The sequence below is a fragment of the Diplodia corticola genome (assembly GCF_001883845.1).
Source record: "Diplodia corticola strain CBS 112549 chromosome Unknown scaffold3, whole genome shotgun sequence".
Lineage (NCBI taxonomy): Eukaryota > Fungi > Ascomycota > Dothideomycetes > Botryosphaeriales > Botryosphaeriaceae > Diplodia > Diplodia corticola.
In genome coordinates, this window is record NW_017971482.1 from 542,464 (window position 1) to 560,191 (window position 17,728).

Genomic DNA, 17,728 nt, shown 5'->3' on the forward strand with positions numbered 1-17,728 from the left:
GGGCGCAGAAGGCGGGGAGCTTAGCGGTCCTCGGCCCACTCGTTCTCGCGACGGATCTGGTCCTCCTCCTCGGGGGTGAAGTCGTTCTGGATGTTGAAGGTCTTGCGGATCTCGTCAGGAGACTTTCCCTTGATCATGTTCGCAACGGTCTTGCAGCCGACGTCGAGGAGCGCCTTGATGTCGAGGTAGTTGGCGGCCTACGATGTGGACAGTCGCAAATTAGTATGCGGCAACGTTCCCACGAAGGGTGGCGCTGTAGCCAACCCTGCGCGCACGCGGGGGTTGGGGTGAAGCGGGGCGGATGACGACTCACCAGGATGATCTCGAACAGCATCTCTTGGTCGACCTGCATGAACTTCTGGTCCCACTCGTCGATGTCGGTTGACTTCTTGCGCGAGTCCGAGTCATCGTCGGCGGACGCGGGGGGGTCCTTCTTGTGCTGCTCGCACCACTCGATGACCTTGCGCATCACCTGTTCGTTGACCTGTTGTGCGCTGTGTCAGCGGAGGAACGGGCTAGCAGCATGGGAGGCGACGGTCGGGTCGACATACGTTGGGAATGGGGATAGGCTCGCCCGTATCAGCACCAAGATCTTCAAGCAGGTTCTTGATCAGGATCGATCTCTCGGCGACCTGGCGCTCTGTATGACGCTGTCAGCTTGCAAAGCCTGGAAGCGCGGGGCGGGGCGCGATGGCACGTACCGACTTCGATGTCGACGCCATCGGAGGTTGTCAGCGTGATCTTCGTGGTAGACATCGTGGTGTCGCGATGTTGCAGTTGTCCGAGGTTGTGGTGTGGGTTGGAGAGGGACGGTGGAGCGGCGAAGTGCGGTGGTCGGGCGGTTCAAGGTTGTGGGGCGGCGGAGCTTGGTTCGCCGACGGTGCACGGAAAGGCTCGGGGTGAGGGGGGTTAAGCAGTTGCAGCGCAAGAAAATGTACAACGGTCGTCGACCTTTTAAGTTATGCGAAGCGTCGAAACCAGTCAGGCTAGCCAAGGGCACGGTGAATAGTGACCACGCAGGCAGACAAGCCCGAAAGGGTATGACGGTTCCTTAGGAAGCTTTCGCAAGGCAGCAGTTGCTGGCGCTAAGCCCTCTACTACTGTCTGCGTAGGCTCCCACTACTTGGCTTCGCCAGCTAGAGAAGCAACGTGTCTGCGCACACTACTGGGCAAACGGCTCGATTTCACCTGCTGTGTGTTTGTGATTTCACACGCATGGGGTCAAAGCTTGGCAAACATGCAGTCTCTGGGAGTCCGTCTCAAGCGCCTCATCAGCGTCTGTTTGTACAGAGTATCCACATGATTATGCAAGCCTACAACAGCTATAATACGGCAACAGGGCCTGGCAAACGGCCCAATCGGTGACGTCCCTATAGGCGAGGGCGGCGAAGGTGTCATGACCCGGCAGTAGAGGCAACGGACGACGCGCAAAATTAACGGCAAGCGGCCCAGCGCGTCGACCCGTCCGCCAGCCTTGTGATCGGACCACCCTGCTGTCCTGCTGCGGGTCGATGTTTCGGGCTCGTGCCGCTTTGGGAAGTCATAAGGCTGGTAATCACCGCGTCATGCGGGCCACCACCCGTGTGGCCACTCTCGCACGTCGTAAGACCTCCATGGAGCTCCAACTGCGCTGCGCACCACGCGGAACAGCCGCTCTCAGCCATGGCCGCGACTCGCCGAACAGCCTGGCCAATTTCTGACTGCCCCGAAGCCGGATTGTTCTCTCCGAGCGTCGACCAATCTCAGCCTATCGAGACTGCCGCTCCTTATCCTTATCGAGCCGGGTAGCTTCATTTGAGAGACGTGTGTGCCTGCTTTTGTGTCGCACAGCTTGACCCATCACTCCCCAAAGCCCCAGCTCCGACGCCCTTTCCTCCACCGTCCATGTGCTCCCTTCCTGGTGTCCTACTGCTACTTCTTCGATGAGCTGAGCCCGCGACGCTGTTACAATGTGGCGGCGCGTGTACCTCCTGCTGCTCCTGGTGCGCCTTTGGTTCGCTCTCTCCCCGAGCTACCTGCACCCGGACGAGAACTTCCAAGGACCCGAGGTGATAGCTGGTATGCTCTGCATGCGCATTTCCAACGAGCGTAGCTTGCTGACATTGCCTTCCACCAGGACGCATCTTCGGCTACCCCGTCCACCTTACCTGGGAGTTCACCTCCAAGCACCCCATTCGCAGCTCGTTCCCGCTATGGATCTGTTATGGCATACCCATGGCCGTATTGCGCGGCATTGGCGAAGGCATCGCGGAGGAAGTGCCCCCATATGTTGTATACTGGACGCTGCGTGTGATGATGTTCGTCATGAGCTTCGTGCTTGAGGACTGGGCTATTCTGGAGCTGGTGGCGCCGCATCAGCGCAGCTCGGCTTCCATGCTTGTCGCCTCATCATATGTGACGTGGACCCTACAAACGCATACTTTTTCGAACTCATTGGAGACTCTCGTGCTCATTTGGAGCCTGGTTTTGATTGGGCGCATACTGGAGGACAAGGTATGGACATGCTGCCTCTAACCCGAGGGCGTAGCTAACGCACGTTGCAGAAACGCTCCAGTCTGAACGCAACAGCCTTGTTAGGTTTCTTTGCCGTGGGCGGTTTCTTCAACAGGATCACGTTCCCAGCATACCTGATAATACCGTTGCTTCAACTCATCCCACACTTCCACCGCAAACCGCTGTCCCTAATCGCGCTCTTACTCTCGGCGACCGTCACAACTATAGTAGCCATAATGTTTGATACGGCCTTCTACCATCCCGAAGGCCTGACCCTCACGAACCTGATTCACCACCCCGTAATCACGCCTCTCAACAACCTCCTCTACAATTCCTCGGCGCACAATCTTGCGCAGCACGGCCTTCATCCTTATTACCAACACATCGTCGCCAACCTGCCGCAGCTGATCGGCCCCGCCTTTCCGCTGCTCCTCTTCAGCTACCGCAAAAACCTACGCCTCGCTGCGGCACTCTCCGGCGTCGGCCTCCTCTCGATCTTTCCCCACCAAGAGGCCCGCTTCCTGCTCCCGGCCGTGCCGCTGATCCTCTCCTCCATCCGCGTCCCCACGAACAAAAGGGTGCGGCGCGCATGGATGGCAACCTGGGTCGCCTTCAACGCAGCCATGGGCCTGCTGATGGGCGTCTACCATCAGGGCGGCGTCGTGCCCGCGCAGATCTGGATCGCGCGCTCGGGCGAGCCGGCCGTCACGAGCGTGTACTGGTGGAAGACATACAGCCCGCCGGTGTGGTTGCTCAACGGCAAGAACGAGCTCATCGACACGGTGGACTTGATGGGCATGAAACCCGCGTCGATGGTCGAGCGCGTCGCGAACGGCACCGCGTGCTCGAACGTCGAGTTGGAGCGGGGTGGCAGGGAAGGCGAGAGGGCAATCACGTACCTCGTTGCGCCGAGGAGTGCGACGTTTCTGGATGCGTTTTCATCGCCGCTGCAGGAGACTGGGGGTGAGAAGCGCGCGTTTGAGCTTGAGGAGGTTTGGAGCTATAAGCTTCATCTGAATCTCGACGATATGGATTTCGGTGATGACGGAGTAGTGCCGACACTGCAGCGGATAGTAGGCAGGAGAGGCATTGTGGTTTGGAAGGTCAAGAAGCAGTGCGGAAGTGAAAGTATGTTGGAGCAGTGATTCGTTGCAAATGGGATCCAACACAACGACTGAAGAGATGGGTTAGGATTTCACAAGAGATTATTCACTGGCGCGAAAGGGCCATCGACTTAGCAATAACTTGTCTTGTAATGTTGAATACCCCACCATAATGGTAGATTCGATTCGACTTAAATTTGAGTGGCATTTAATTTCTAGTCACGTTGAGTTTTGCAACGAAGGGTACACCCAGCTTCAACAGGGAAAAAAAATGCGTTGCTCACCCCGTTCCATCTACATACTATGTACCCCTTCTTCTCACAACTTCGCCTTACCGGTACTCCTCTCCAAGCTCAGCGGATCCACCCTCTTCAGCCCCGCCAACCTGAACAACTCGTCCGCCTTGGCATGCTGCGCCTCGATGCGCTCGCCCAGAGGCTTGCCGCGCTTATTTTCATTCCTACCCAGCTGCAGGATGTGCACCTCATCGGGCCCATCGACAATGCGCATCGTGCGGCCATTGGCATACATATTCGCGAGCGGGGTATCCTGGCAGACGCCTGCTCCGCCGTACGCCTGGATGGCGCGGTCGATGACGGCGAGCGCGGTCGTGGGCACGAGCACCTTGACCTCGGCGATCTCCTTGAGCGCGTGCTTGGAGCCGACCAGGTCCATCTTGATGGCGGCGTTGAGCACCATCAGGCGCGCGGCGTCGATGTCGATGCGCGAGCGCGCGACGCGGTCGAGCATGACGCCGTGCGACGACAGCAGCGCGCCGAACGGCCGCTTGCGCGGGTCGTTGAGCCGCGCGAGCAGCCACTCCAGCGCCCGCTCGGCCGCGCCGATCGACCGCATCGCGTGGTGGATGCGGCCCGGGCCCAGGCGGCCCTGGATGATTTCGAAGCCGCGCCCGGGGCCGAGCACCATGTTGGCGGCCGGCACGCGCACGTTGTCGAAGGAGATGTGGCCGTGCCCGTGCGGCGCGTCGTCGAAGCCCATGACGGAGAGCATCCGGTGCACCGTCACGCCCGGCGTGTCGGCCGGCACGAGGATGACCGACTGCTGCTTGTATGGGTCGGGGTTGGTGGGGTCGGATTTGCCCATCGTGATGTAGATGGCACAGCGGGGGTCGCCGGCGCCTGAGGACCACCATTTCTAGTGTGGGGGAGATGGTTAGGATCTGTGGGGAGAAAGAATGTGTTTGGGGGAAACCATGAGTGGGAAACTGGATGGAAAAAAAAAAAAAACTCACCTGTCCGTTCAGCACCCAGGTGTCACCCTCCAACCGCATGTTCAGCTCGATGTTGGTAGCGTCCGAGCTGGCGACCTGCGGCTCCGTCATGAGGAAGGCGCTCCTGATCTTGCCGGCCAGCAGCGGGTCGAGCCAGCGGCGTTTCTGCGCCTCGTTGCCGTACTTGGCCAGCACTTCCATGTTGCCCGTGTCCGGGGCGGCGCAGTTGGTCGCTTCGGAGGCGGTGCGCGACTTGCCCAGCAGCTCCGCCATCAGCCCGTACTCGAGGTTCGAGAAGCCCGCGCCCTCCTTGAAGTGCGCCTTCGGCAGGAACATATTCCACAAGCCCAGGGCCTGGGCCTTCTTCTTGAGCTCCTCAACGATGGGCGGGTGCGACGAGAAGCGCTCCTGTGGCGTGTTGCCGATCTGTTGCAGGTACACGGAGTCGGCTGGGATGCATTCTTCTTCGACAAACTTCTCGACCTGTTCACGGAATGGTCAGATTGGATGTCCACGGCAGTTGCGGGGAGAGAATTGGTGCTGTGGGTTGGCTCACAATGTCGAGAGTCTTCTTCGCCCGGTCACTGACGTACGGCAGAGCGATGGGCGGGATGCGTTCCGAGGCGGGCACATGGCCCTTCTCGCTGTTGATCAGCAACTTGGACGCTGACATTGCTGGTGATTCAATTCGTCAATGAATGGAAAGGGGGAAGAGCGGGAGGAGAAGCTGGGGGAGGCTGGATTGGAATAGGCGGGGCCCCAGAGTAGTAAGTAGCTCGCACCCGGAGGTTAGGCGGCGATTAATACGGCTGTGGACCCTCGGCGTTCACTGGCTGCGTTTGCGGGGAACGTTGGCAACTACCGAGGCCCCTTGACATCACGCCCCAGTCGAACCACCACCACCGCTTATTCGGCAAACCTCAAACTAAACACTGAGAAGACTGGCAGTCAGATGAATCTGACCATAGATTTGAAATTCGATTCATTTTGGCATCCCAGGCCCTTGAAGCTTCTCCTGGCCGTATCCGGCAATTCACAACTTTACTTTTGAGGCCATACATCAAAAAGACCACCATTCCTTTCGGGAATGATTTACCGACGAATCATTAGCCATCCGTCTTAAAAATAATCCAAACCGACCAACGCCGAAAATGCTGGAGTCTCACAACGACTGAAAACCAGAGCACGGAACTAGCCTAATCCAGAACAATTCATCCCCGAGCTAGACCGCCCAGTCTACTCATAACCTCCTCCTTGGTTCCTGACCTTGACCTTCCTCTTACCCTTGAAGTGCTTCTTACCCTTCTTCAGCTCCGAGGGGTCAACGTCCTTGTCCAAAGCCTCCATCGTCAGAGCCTTGCGTCCACTCAGCTGTTTTCCAGCGGCCAGACCCTGCTCCGTGTACTTATCGTGGAAAGGCATCATCAGATGCCCGCCGTTACCTCTCGGCGCGAAGAACTTGTTGTCGAGTTGCCGCGTCTTCTCGCCCTGCATCTTGTTCTTTCTAAGCGGCACCACGTCGGGGTCATCCATCAGCGAAACGTCATCACTGGGTGCGCCTGCCACGCTCGCTTCTTCTGCAATGGCGAACGCGGCACGGCGCTTCTCGGGGAGATGCGATGCATCATAAAGGTCCCTGTTGAACCACCTGCCATCGATCGGCGGATCAGCCGGAGGCGGGTGGCAATAAAGGAGCTTGCCCTTCACATAGTCCTTGAGCACGGTGCGAGCGGCGCGTGACACATCTGGCTGGCCAAGGCCCTGTGTCGAGAAACCACGGGCGATGGCATAACCGGAGAGCATCTCTTCCGCGGTCGGGATACCCGTACCGCCCTCCTCCTCGGGCCTGATGTTGATCTTCATTCCATAGATGGCCTCGAGGAAGGCCTGCGGAATGCGCTGGGCGACGAGAGCGGCAGGTCCAGTGAACTCCCTGAGCTGATCGATGGGCAAGACGCCGCTGCAGACAAGCTCGGCCTTGGTGGATGCGAAGTTGGGGAAAACAAGACCGGGACAATCGCAGAGCACTACCTTGTCGCTCAGATGGATAGTCTGGAAGTGCTTGGTCTTTCCGGGAGTGGCAGACACAGATACCTTCTTGGCGCCGATGAGAGCGTTGATCGTAGACGACTTTCCGACGTTGGGGTAACCGACGAGACCAATCTGGGTCTTTCTGGGTTGTCCGTCGGGGCCCGTGGCTACGTCGGGTGAATGCTCGAGGAACAGAGCCTCCAACTCGTCCGTTGTTATGATCCGGGTAGCCTCAGAGTCTGTAAGAGGTACACCATTCTGGTCCGCCTTCACGGTCTCTTCCCCAGAGCTCGGGAGAGGCACGCCACTCTCCTCTACGTTTACGGTCTCCTCCTCAACCCATTTCTTCTCTTCGTCGTCCTTCTCTTGGATATCCAACTTCTTAGCCTCTTCGGCCAACTTATCTCCTGCCTCAGCCTCGTCATCAGACGACTCAAGCTCTTCGTCTTCTAGATCCCTTGCCTCGTTCATCTCCCTTGCCAATTCAGCAGAGAAGAATCTGTAGTTGATCTTGTTCTCCGTGAAATAATCCGCCCACCTCTGCCTCTGGTCGAACGTCATCATATCCGCCTTGTTCACCAGCAACAAGTTGTTCTTCTTGGAATCCACTTCCTTTACGTAGTTCTCCAGATCATCGCATCTGAACAGCAGCGGATTGCGCGCGTCCACGATCTGCACAACCAAATCCGAGCGTTCGATCACACGCCACAGCTGTCTCCAGACCTCGATATTGCGCTCAAACGGCGTCATGAGCAAGTCGTTGCTCTCCTGCAGCTCGGCCAAGCCGCGGCGCCACTGCAGCAAGCTTTCGCGCTCGCGCTCGTCCAGCTCCCTCGGGGTCGTATTCTCGTCCCACGGCGGGCGGCGGGGCACGGTCAGGTTCTTGCGGTGGGCGTTCTGCTTGCGCACGGCGGCGCGCTCTTCGGTGGCAGACAGCAGGTAAGGGTTCTTTTGGTCCTTGTGGATGATCTTGACGTTGTTCATCTTCTCGGCCGTGAAGTCGGTGCCCGCGAGCTCGGCGGTGCTGAGGAATTCGTCGAGCGCGGCCTGCTCCGTGACACTGCGCATCTTGACCCATGACGCATCTTTCTTCTGGTTGGTGATGTACTGCAAACAATGTGAGCGAGAGTTCTTGACACGGCTGTCTGGAGGGTAATTGCGCATACCTTCTCGCCGTTTTGACCTGTCCGCTCGATTGCGCCGGTGTAGTTGCCGCGGCGCATGTCGGAGCCCTTGCCTTTGCCGAAGCGGTCGTTCATCAGGCTGTTGCCCAGACCGACCTGGTTTTTGGACTTTGGGAGACCCATGTTGCCGGTGTCTTTCTGCGAATATCCGGTGCGGAAGGTTTTGGTGTGTTGTTGGTTGCGGAGGACCGCAGATGGAGGGGTCTTGTGTTTCCCAGGTCGGGCGGCGACATGAGCCTGCGTCACAGTCGGATTTTTCTCGTCCGCCGGCAACTTTTTGTCAGCATCGATAACGCGAACATTTCCCACACTCCACACCAACCGACCAACCCGCGCCTTAACTCCGTGCACCCTTCGAACAGCCGCCACCTCTGTTCTCCGGCCTTCTCGAATACACGTAGCCCACCATGCCGCGCCGCAAGGTTTTGTAAGCTTTCATCCTCCCCGAAAGCCCCCTCACCGTCACCGCTACCCAAAAGCGGAGGGACGAAAAACCTCGCTCGCGCGCATACCCCGCTAACAACCCAACGCAGCGACAAGAAGACGGCGCAGAACTTCCAGCTCGTCTACCGCGCCCAAAATGACCCCCGCATCCATGACCCCAACGCCCCGGACATGGTCTTCGCCGAGAGGGCGGCGCCCAACTCAAACAAGAACCGCCACAACAACAACAACAACAACAACAATGCCGCCGGCGAGGGCAGCGTGCGCGGCGGCAAGATCAAGTCGCGCCACGACCTCGAGGGCGAGTTCGGCGGGCGGGTGCGCCCCAACGAGGGCGAGGCCGCCAACTACGGCATCTTCTACGACGACTCCGAGTACGACTACATGCAGCACTTGCGCGACCTCGGCGCCAGCAGCGGCGCCACGTACATCCCCGCCAGGGACGCGGAAGCCGAGCGGCGCAAGGGCAAGGGCAAGATGAAGCTGGAGGACATGCTCGCCGGGATGGGCGTGGACGACGACGGCGAGAGCGACGCCGGCGTGAGCACGTCGAGCGCGGCGAGCGCGAGCAGCGCGGCCGAGCTGTTCGGCGAGGATCTGGCGCCGTCCGAGTTTTATCGGAAGGGCAGCTATCAGGACCAGCAGGATGTTCCCGACGCCATTGCCGGGTTCCAGCCGGACATGGATCCGCGGCTGCGAGAGGTCTTGGAGGCGCTGGAGGACGAGGCGTACGTCGAGGACGAGGATGACATTTTCAACGAGCTGGCGAAGGATACGAAAGAGGTGGATCAGCAGAGCTGGGAGATGATGGGAGACTTCGTGGACGATGAGGACGACGGCTGGGCCACGGACGACACGGTCAAAGCGGACAACAGGACCAGTTTCGAGGCACCTTCTCCGACGGGTGCAGTGTCCGAAGAGGGCGTCAAGCTGCCACCAGCCGAGGGGCCTGCCGGCGAAGAAGGCGAGGACCATGGGGATGGTGACTGGATGGCTGAGTTCAGCAAGTTCAAGAAGGACGCCAAAGCCCAGAAGATCCAGAAGAAGGCCGGTGCTCCCTCTGATCTGCAGTCTTTCGTCACTGGTGCTTCTTCGGTGACGGGTGGCCGGCAGAAGAAGAGGAAGGGTGCTCTCACGTCCACCTCCAACTACAGTATGACCTCTTCCGCCCTGCAACGCACCGATCAATTGTCGCTTCTGGACGAGCGTTTCGAAAAGTATGAGCAGGATTACGCCGATGATGGCTATGGCGGCGATGACAACATGTCTATGATGTCGGGCATGACTGGTATGTCTGGCATGTCCGGTCTTTCTGTATACAGCAAGGCATCGACCTCAAGCCAAGCACCCGGACTGAGGAGCGACTTTGACTCTATCCTGGACGAGTTCTCATCAAAGAACGGCCACATCAAGAGGGGAAAGAAGCACGACGGATACAAGGATGGCCTGGCCCAGCTGGACGAGGTCAGAAAAGGACTGGGACCTGCGAGATTGAAGCAGGGCTCAAGGGCTCGTTAACTGGACACCAGAGCAACAGCAGTTGGTACTTCCCATCGCATATACTGCTGGCGCAGTTTTTTGGTAGGCGTTTCGGGCTTCAAAACGGGTTATGGGTACAGGCGTGGAACACAAAAGTGATATCTAGATACGCATAGAAACGATCATAATGAGAACTTACAATCCGTCCCATCACTCATAATTGCGTTGGAGAAGGTGAATTATTTGCGTCGATGAACAGGTGCTACGGTAGCCTCGGGTTGCGGGCAACAATCTTAGTCAGCATACGATACTTCGCGAAGGTAGAGGCTGGTCGTTGTCTGCATTTATATCGGGGGGGCCGTCTCTTTTTCGTGAGATCAAACTTGTCCACCCGCAGTAACTTAAGCTCCACCTGCCCCGCAGATATACGGCACGTCGTGGAGTGCAAAGGGGCATGGCAGCAAGGTAGAGAGTTACGGCACGCAGTTTCGGCTCCACATGGCACGAGTCGGGCAACAACCATGAGCAGCAACAATCGTAAAAACAACAACGAACCGATCACTATTTTTGAGGCCATTTGCACGGGCGTCATCTCATTTGCGACAGTGTGAGCTACCCCGTGGAGGCGCATCCTGGAGTTGAGATGCAGGGTGGGGACGGGGAGGGAGAGCCGGAAACATCTACTTGCTATTTCCAATTCTAACATGTAATAAGCCTCGGGCTGAATCATCAACACTCCGTACGCTTTGATTGGTCGCTAGTAATTACGGCGGAGGATGGCATAACCGACCTCGAGGACTCCAAGATTATGCTGCAACCCTCCGGAGACTCGGACCATGATACTATCCGACCCTGCGGAGGAGACTAGGCCGATTCTATATATCAATCGCAATCCTCGTTCTCGACGTGCCCTCTTATAACCCCAAACACTCTCTTTGAGTCATCCCTCTCTCTTTTTCTTCCGGCAGCATACCATCCTCCTCCCACACCAAAAAACACCCTTATCAACCACACCACCATGGTCCCTCCCATCACTCTCTCGAGCTTCTCCCCTCCCACCTCCCCAACCTCAATAGCCACTTTCCTCATCACCATCACCACCCTCCTCTTCATCCTCCACAAACTCCACCACGCCCTCACCTCCCCGCTCCGCACCCTCCCCGGCCCCTGGTGGTCGCACTTCACGCACTATCCACTCAAAATCGCCAACATCGCCGGCCGGCGCGTCCACCACATCCACCGCCTGCACGCCATCCACGGGCCCGTCGTGCGCATCGCGCCGGACGAAGTGGCCGTCGCGGAGGCCGGGGCGTGCAGGGCGATACACCGGCCCGGATCGGGGTTCGAGAAGGCGCCGTGGTATGGGAAGTTTGTGAGGGGCAATGCGGAGGGCATGTTCGATATGGTGGGTGGGAAGAGGCATGCGGCGCGCAGGAGGCTGTTTGCGAGGGCGTTTGGGAAGAGTGAGATTAGGGGGCGGTGGGAGGGGATGGTGAGGGGTGAGTGTGTTTTCGTGTCTGATTTGTGGTTTTTTTCTTTCTTTTTTTTGGGGGGTTGCGTAAGGGCGGGCTCTGCTTGATGTGGGAGAGCGACGTGTGTGTTGGATGGCGATGATGCGATGACGTCGATTGAGTGGCTGTGCTGACTGCTTGGTTGCTGCGATGTAGAGAAGGTGGAACTGGCGGTGCAGCGGATGGGCGAAGAACTGCGGCGCGGCGAGGAGAGCGACTGTCTCAAGTGGTGGACGTTCCTGGCCACGGATGTCAGCGGGCACCTCATGTTCGGAGAGAGCTTCCGCATGCTCGAACTCGGGAAGGTGAGTGAAAGCCCCAGAGGCAGGCTCCCCTCGTCTCGAAAATCCCCCATTTCCATACTGCCAAACCCCACCCCACAGCACCCGCAGCGTTGACACACCCAACTACTGCAAGAAAAACGAATACATCGAGACCCTCGAATCCACCATGGTGGGCTCCGGCATCCGCGCCGAACTCCCCCTCCTCGCCGCCATCGGCAAGCATCTCCCGCACCCGAAGCTGCAGGCCATGTTCAACGCCAACGACCGCCTCCTCGCCTACGGCACGCGCGCCATCGCCTCGAGCAAAGCCTCAGGCAGCCACGGCCACGGCGCCTCCATCTTCGCCCAGCTCGACCCGGACGCGCAGAAAGAGAGCCCCTTCCCGTTCACCGACCTCGACGTCCGCGTCGAGGCCGGCAACCTCATCGTCGCGGGCGCGGACACCACCGCCGTGTCGCTGACCTACCTGACGTACGCGGTCCTCGCGCGGCCGGGGTTGAGGGAGGAGTTGGAAGAGGAGGTGGCGGAGGGGCTGGAGGAGGGGTTCGGGGACGGGGAGTGCGAGCGGCTGCCGCTGCTGAATGCGGTGGTGAACGAAACGTTGAGGCTGTACGGCGCGGCGCCGGGGAGCTTGCCGCGGACGGTGCCGCCGGGTGGCGCGACGCTGGTGGGGAGGTATCTGCCTGGTGGCACGACGGTGAGCACGCAGGCGTGGTCGCTGCATCGGGATGAGGGGCTGTGGGAGGATGCTGAGAGGTGAGACTTGCCCTCCCGTGTGGTGGTCCAGACGCGGAGGAAGGGGAGGCCGCTGATGTATGAATGTGCGCAGGTTTGACCCCTATCGCTGGCTCTCGCTGCCGCAGAATACTTCGCCTTCGTCGATGAGCTTTCAGCCGTTCGGCGCGGGCACGAGGATCTGTTTGGGTTTGCATCTGGCGCTTATGGAGCTCCGACTCGCGACGGCCGTGTTCTTCAGGGAGCTGAGGGGCGTGAAGCTGTCGGAGAGGACGTCGGCGGAGAGCATGGAAGTGGTGAACTTTTTCCTGATTCAGCCGAAGAGTGGTCGGTGCTACATCAGTCTTTGAAGTCTGCAGTCGGGAGAGGGATGCTGGAGGTGGCTGGAATGGAATAATCGAGGGAGAGGGGTGTGAGCCTTGATATTCCCTTAGCACTCTGTCTTGGTATACTCGTAAATTTACCTGCTTCGTACTTCTTGTGGCGCCGTGGGAAATGTCCACGCCGGTAATAGTTCCACATATTTGCCGCTGGAGACGTGGACCTCTAAATTTTCCAACTACAAGCAGCCAGCCGTGAACAAAGCCAATGCTATTTGCTAAACACTCATGTATAGATATAGCAAAGTATCTTGGACAATATGATGAATGCGATTGCTGAAGGTGAGTACTGATATGAGCCTGGACTCGTGTTAGTTTATTGAAAATTCTGATTGACTTGGAAGCTGGCATGACTAGACTGAATTGCAAAAAGGGATGAGACTGTTTGAAATAGCTGCTAAAACAAAATTCAAGTGTGGAAGTTCCATGGACTGCATGTATGTAAGGATGAGGTGAGCCCTAGGCGCGGAAGTGCTGACACAGGCTCGGCGAAGTGATCAGTGGTCTCCGCGGACAACTGTTCCACGGGCCAATTGGTAGAAATGGCAAAGCAGAAGAGTAAAACGGGACAAATCGAGGACCGGATTGGTGCGGAGATAAAGAATGCAGGTGAGGTAGTTACAGTTCCTGGCGGGATATCCGAAAATGGGTGGCAAGCAAGGGCTAGGGGATTTCCAATACTTTCTTTCCCTCGAGGAGGGCGCTGCATAAGTTCAAACGTCTGCGCTAGACGGCTTGGCGATTTGACCGCCTTGGCCTTCTTGGCTGCTGCGAAATTTTGAGTGGTTTCGTGGGGAAAAGCTGGGCGCCCAAGAGTCCCAGGAAGACTGGCCGATCGTCTGGGCGTGGGGCGCCGTACCAACAGGCTCTCTGGGCTGGAAAATTCCGTCGGCGGCAAGCTACGAGCCCGCAAATGCATGGCAGGCTTCATGAGATTCTGAACAATGAAGCTTTTGGTGGACACGACTGCTTGGGTGAGCATTTGCAGAGCATATGTAGGTTGGGTGGTTGCACGCGCGGCAGGTCGTCGGGGAACGGGTCCGTGCTTGGTGGTGTACATGGGAGCTGCTACGGACGTACACAAGTCTCCATGCTGCACCACCTGCAGCTCGGAAGACATGCCGGTTTTGCTGGCAGAGTCGGGTGGCGGCGCGCGCCAGAGCCGGCAGTGCCACAGTGCCACAGTAGTAGTGCTTGGGCTGTCGTGGGTTTGACGTGGCCGGCCCCGACGGAATGGAGGGACCGATTGCGTGCTTTCTTAATCATGACGTCGTCGTCACCTCCTGCGCGTACTGTTACTAGCCCTTATCACCACCACCCGCCTCTCGCAATTTCACCTCCAAAGACCCCCGCACTCACCCACCGCAGATCATCACGCCTTCGCTGCTACCCATGCATGTTTTAATTGGCCTCTCCTGACTGTGCATGTGCTGTTGAGCCAGCGCCGCACCGCCCGAACAGAGCTGCGCGGCTCTCACGGCTTTCCCCGGCCCCTACCGCCCCATGCTACCTACTTTACTTGCTCTGCCCCAGTCTCTCTGCACCCTTCTACTTCTGTCCGTTCTCCCGAGGGACGTCGCACGTTAACAGTCGGCGTCGCACTCAGCTGCGACCATGGCGCCTTCGTCACATACCTGGCATAAGCTTGTCAACAACCTCCAGATATCCGCCGACTACTCAATCCCCCCAGCCGGACTCCAATGGCGCAGCAACACCCTGTTCATCATTGCCACTGTGGCCATTGGCCTCTTTACCGACCTGTTTCTCTACGGCTTGATCGTTCCTATCCTCCCCTTCATGCTCGATGATCGCCTGGGCATCCCTGCATCAGACGTCCAGCCCTACGTTTCCGGCTTGCTTACCGCCTATGCTGCTGCCAGTGTGCTCTTTAGTCCAGTGGCCGGCGTGTTGGCCGACCGCGTGAGCACCCGCCAGGCTCCATTCCTGTTGGGTCTCTTGAGCCTGCTCGCTGCAACTTTGCTGCTGTTCTTCGGAAACAGTATGGCTGTACTTGTTATTGCTCGCGTCCTGCAAGGTGTGGCTGCTGCAGTGGTATGGACCATCGGCTTGGCATTATGCCTGGAAACCGTTGGCTCCGAGAACTTGGGCAAGACCGTTGGATCTGTGAGCTCGCCGAAATGTGTCAGATCGAAATAACACATACTGACCTTGCGATGCTTTGAAAAGATCTTTAGCTTCATTTCCGTGGGCAATCTGGTGGCCCCGGTCTTGGGCGGAGTGCTCTACGAAAAAGCCGGCTATCCGGGTGTCTTTGGCATTGGCTTCGCAATCCTGGCAATCGATTTCATCATGCGCTTGCTAGTCATCGAGAAGAAGGTCGCAGCACGCTATGAGAACAATGATCCGACCCAAGGCGATCTGCAACAGGATCTTCAACACGAAAGAACCGGTCAAGATGGACCCAACGAGGAGCACGGCGATACCGAAGAGACTCCACTCCTTTCCAACAAAAAAGAACAGGACTACTACAAGATCTCTCCAGACCAGCCCGCTATTGCCCAGAGATTCAAATTGCTGCCTTGTCTCAAACATCCCGGCCTAGTCACTGCCTTCTTCGTTGCCGGCGTCCAAGCATTTCTCCTCGGTGCTTTTGACGCGGTAAGCTACATTTCCTACGTGCACCCAGTTTGAGCTAATCCCACCCAGACCGTCCCAACCGTAGCGGAGCAGTACTACACCTTCTCCTCGCTCAAATCCGGCCTCCTCTTCCTCCCCCTCGGCGTCTCCGACTTCCTCCTCGGCCCGCTCTTCGGCTGGGCCGTCGACCGCGCCGGCACCAAGCCCGTCGCCACCTTCGCCTACCTCTACCTCGTCCCCGTCCTCATCCTCCTCCGCCTCCCCAAACCGTGCCCCTCCTCCCCCTCCTCGCTCGCCCTCCTCGCCTCCATCAACCCCCACGAGCCGCCCTCCTCGTCCGCCCTCAAAGCCCTCGCCGCGTGCAGCGAACCCACCAAGCAAATCGCCATCTGGTCCGCCCTCCTCTTCCTCGCCGGCGTCGGCCTCGCCGGCACCAGCGCCCCCAGCATCGTCGAGGCCGGCGCCATCGTGAAGCGGTTCCACGAAGCGAACCCCGAGTTCTTCGGAAAGGACGGCCCCTACGCGCAGCTGTATGGCTTGAGCAGCATGGTCTTTAGCGCTGGCTTGACCGTCGGCCCGCTGGTGGCAGGCGCTCTGAAGGAGAAGGTCGGCTATGGCGATATGAATGCCGTCGTCGCGGCGATTTCGGGCCTCACGGGTGTGGCGGCGTTTGTGTGGATTGGCGGACGGGTTAGGTGGAGAGATTTGAAGAGGGTGGGGGAGAGGGGGTGGTGGAGGGGTTCTTGATGGGAGTAGGTGGGGAGGTCGTGGGTTGAAAGAAAAACTCAATGGCGTTGTTTGCGATGGTAGCGAAAGGTGACGATGGTGGGAAAGCTCGGAGCTAAGCGGCGTTTGTGGCGAAATCCAGCTTTTTTTTTGCCCAAGGTGGGATTAAAGATGTTCGCTCTATCGGGATAAATTTTGGCCCTCTGGCATTATGTATTATTGATCAAAGAATTCAGAGTATTCACAGTTGACCAGAGCGCGAACTGCTTCGAAAGGAACCCTGTTTGAATGAGAGAAAACACACCCAACACTCTTTTTGCTTTCACTGGGGTTCCGCATGGTGTGTCATGGCCCCCGACCTGCACATATGAAGATCTTTTGGCACACCACGAGCGGTGCATTGCTGTCCGATGAAAATCGTCAGGTCGCTCAACACGGCTTTGAAGCAGGAGGGACTCCCTTCTTGCTACCGCGTACTCTTCTGTGTCCGTCTGTTTCTTCTACGGATGAAGCGCGCCATCCCGTGGGTGGCAGCAAGCACCATGTCACCCGGCCAAAACCCACTCAAAGGAAAACGCGTGCGCTGAACGGATCACCGCCATCAGCTGCTTCTCTACCTATCGGAGACCGTGGTCCTTGTGGTTCCATCATGCTGCGAGGACGGAAGAAGAGGATGAGTATAATGCCCTTCTTTCTTTCCTCCCTATCTTGTACACATAGAAAGCAGCCGAATGTTCATGTTCGCCGTATTGCCATCCTTAATCACTGACTGTGCTTGTGGAGAGGGGATAGTGGGAGGGTGTGTGGTGGTGTAGGCTTTATAGTTGATGTTCGTGGCTTGACGAGAGTTGAGACCTACGCATCATCTGCGCCCGCTGCGTCGACGGGGTGGTGGAGCCTCGTATGCTGTGTTGGTACGTGCAGGAAATCATTTAGTGTGGGATTCATTTGATGCCATGTGGCTCGGAAGATACTAATGATGGTTTAAGAAGGGCGATGGGTTATATGGGTTTTTTCTGCGTCAACGGATGGCTGCCTACAACATGCAGCGATGTCATGTTTGGGATTCAGATCTGGGTTCTCAACTGGCTACACTGCGTACTGGTTTCCTCGGAAGTCTGGACGTTACTGAGCACGGCGGATCAGCTTCCTTTATGCCTTCTATAGCAGTAGAAGTGCCCCCAAGGAACATGGGGAGCTTAATGGATATTGACTTCTTCTATGATAAGGGGGGAACGGCTCGTTCCATGTCCTCGGATCATGGATGTAGGAAGGAAATCTCATAGAAGATGAAGCTGCCTTTCAAACCTCTACTTACCTCCTGCCATAGGAAGCGGGGCTATGGATAATAGCTACATATACTCAGCCGGTCTACGAGAATTCGGCACTCTATTGTATTCGAGGACGGTTGGCGTCGGAAATAACACTGTGTCCTCGAGCGGATGGCCGAACTGAGACTGACACATGGCCCAACTCTCCAAAAAGCAAAACTTCCCGCTCGGCCTTGTTGTCTGAATTGGACATGATTT

The 17,728-nt window shown here is 57.7% G+C and overlaps 7 protein-coding genes across 7 annotated transcripts; 4 read left to right on the forward strand and 3 right to left on the reverse strand.

The window, feature by feature from the left end:
• Positions 1–20: 20 nt before the first annotated feature.
• BKCO1_3000175 (e3 ubiquitin ligase complex scf subunit sconc) lies at positions 21–756 on the reverse strand (the record flags this gene model as incomplete). The annotated part of the gene is made up of 4 exons (XM_020274069.1): positions 21–197; positions 314–484; positions 552–640; positions 702–756. The coding sequence occupies 4 exons, from the start codon at positions 754–756 to the stop codon at positions 21–23; spliced, it is 492 nt and encodes a 163-aa protein (XP_020134554.1).
• A 1,193-nt stretch (positions 757–1,949) lies between these two features.
• BKCO1_3000176 (gpi mannosyltransferase 4) lies at positions 1,950–3,638 on the forward strand (the record flags this gene model as incomplete). Its single annotated transcript, XM_020274070.1, has 3 exons — positions 1,950–2,058; positions 2,117–2,493; positions 2,544–3,638. 3 exons carry the CDS (start codon positions 1,950–1,952, stop codon positions 3,636–3,638), a joined length of 1,581 nt encoding a protein of 526 aa, XP_020134555.1.
• Positions 3,639–3,914: 276 nt separating this feature from the next.
• On the reverse strand, positions 3,915–5,500 carry BKCO1_3000177 (acyl-dehydrogenase; the record flags this gene model as incomplete). The annotated part of the gene is made up of 3 exons (XM_020274071.1): positions 3,915–4,751; positions 4,849–5,310; positions 5,384–5,500. 3 exons carry the CDS (start codon positions 5,498–5,500, stop codon positions 3,915–3,917), a joined length of 1,416 nt encoding a protein of 471 aa, XP_020134556.1.
• A 563-nt stretch (positions 5,501–6,063) lies between these two features.
• On the reverse strand, positions 6,064–8,165 carry BKCO1_3000178 (ribosome biogenesis gtpase lsg1; the record flags this gene model as incomplete). Its single annotated transcript, XM_020274072.1, has 2 exons — positions 6,064–7,965; positions 8,025–8,165. The coding sequence occupies 2 exons, from the start codon at positions 8,163–8,165 to the stop codon at positions 6,064–6,066; spliced, it is 2,043 nt and encodes a 680-aa protein (XP_020134547.1).
• Positions 8,166–8,449: 284 nt separating this feature from the next.
• BKCO1_3000179 (low temperature viability protein) lies at positions 8,450–10,004 on the forward strand (the record flags this gene model as incomplete). The annotated part of the gene is made up of 2 exons (XM_020274073.1): positions 8,450–8,469; positions 8,576–10,004. 2 exons carry the CDS (start codon positions 8,450–8,452, stop codon positions 10,002–10,004), a joined length of 1,449 nt encoding a protein of 482 aa, XP_020134548.1.
• A 979-nt stretch (positions 10,005–10,983) lies between these two features.
• BKCO1_3000180 (cytochrome p450) lies at positions 10,984–12,845 on the forward strand (the record flags this gene model as incomplete). Its single annotated transcript, XM_020274075.1, has 4 exons — positions 10,984–11,464; positions 11,633–11,781; positions 11,894–12,516; positions 12,590–12,845. The coding sequence occupies 4 exons, from the start codon at positions 10,984–10,986 to the stop codon at positions 12,843–12,845; spliced, it is 1,509 nt and encodes a 502-aa protein (XP_020134459.1).
• A 1,644-nt stretch (positions 12,846–14,489) lies between these two features.
• Positions 14,490–16,220, forward strand: BKCO1_3000181 (membrane transporter protein; the record flags this gene model as incomplete). Its single annotated transcript, XM_020274076.1, has 3 exons — positions 14,490–14,999; positions 15,063–15,494; positions 15,543–16,220. The coding sequence occupies 3 exons, from the start codon at positions 14,490–14,492 to the stop codon at positions 16,218–16,220; spliced, it is 1,620 nt and encodes a 539-aa protein (XP_020134458.1).
• Positions 16,221–17,728: the final 1,508 nt, after the last annotated feature.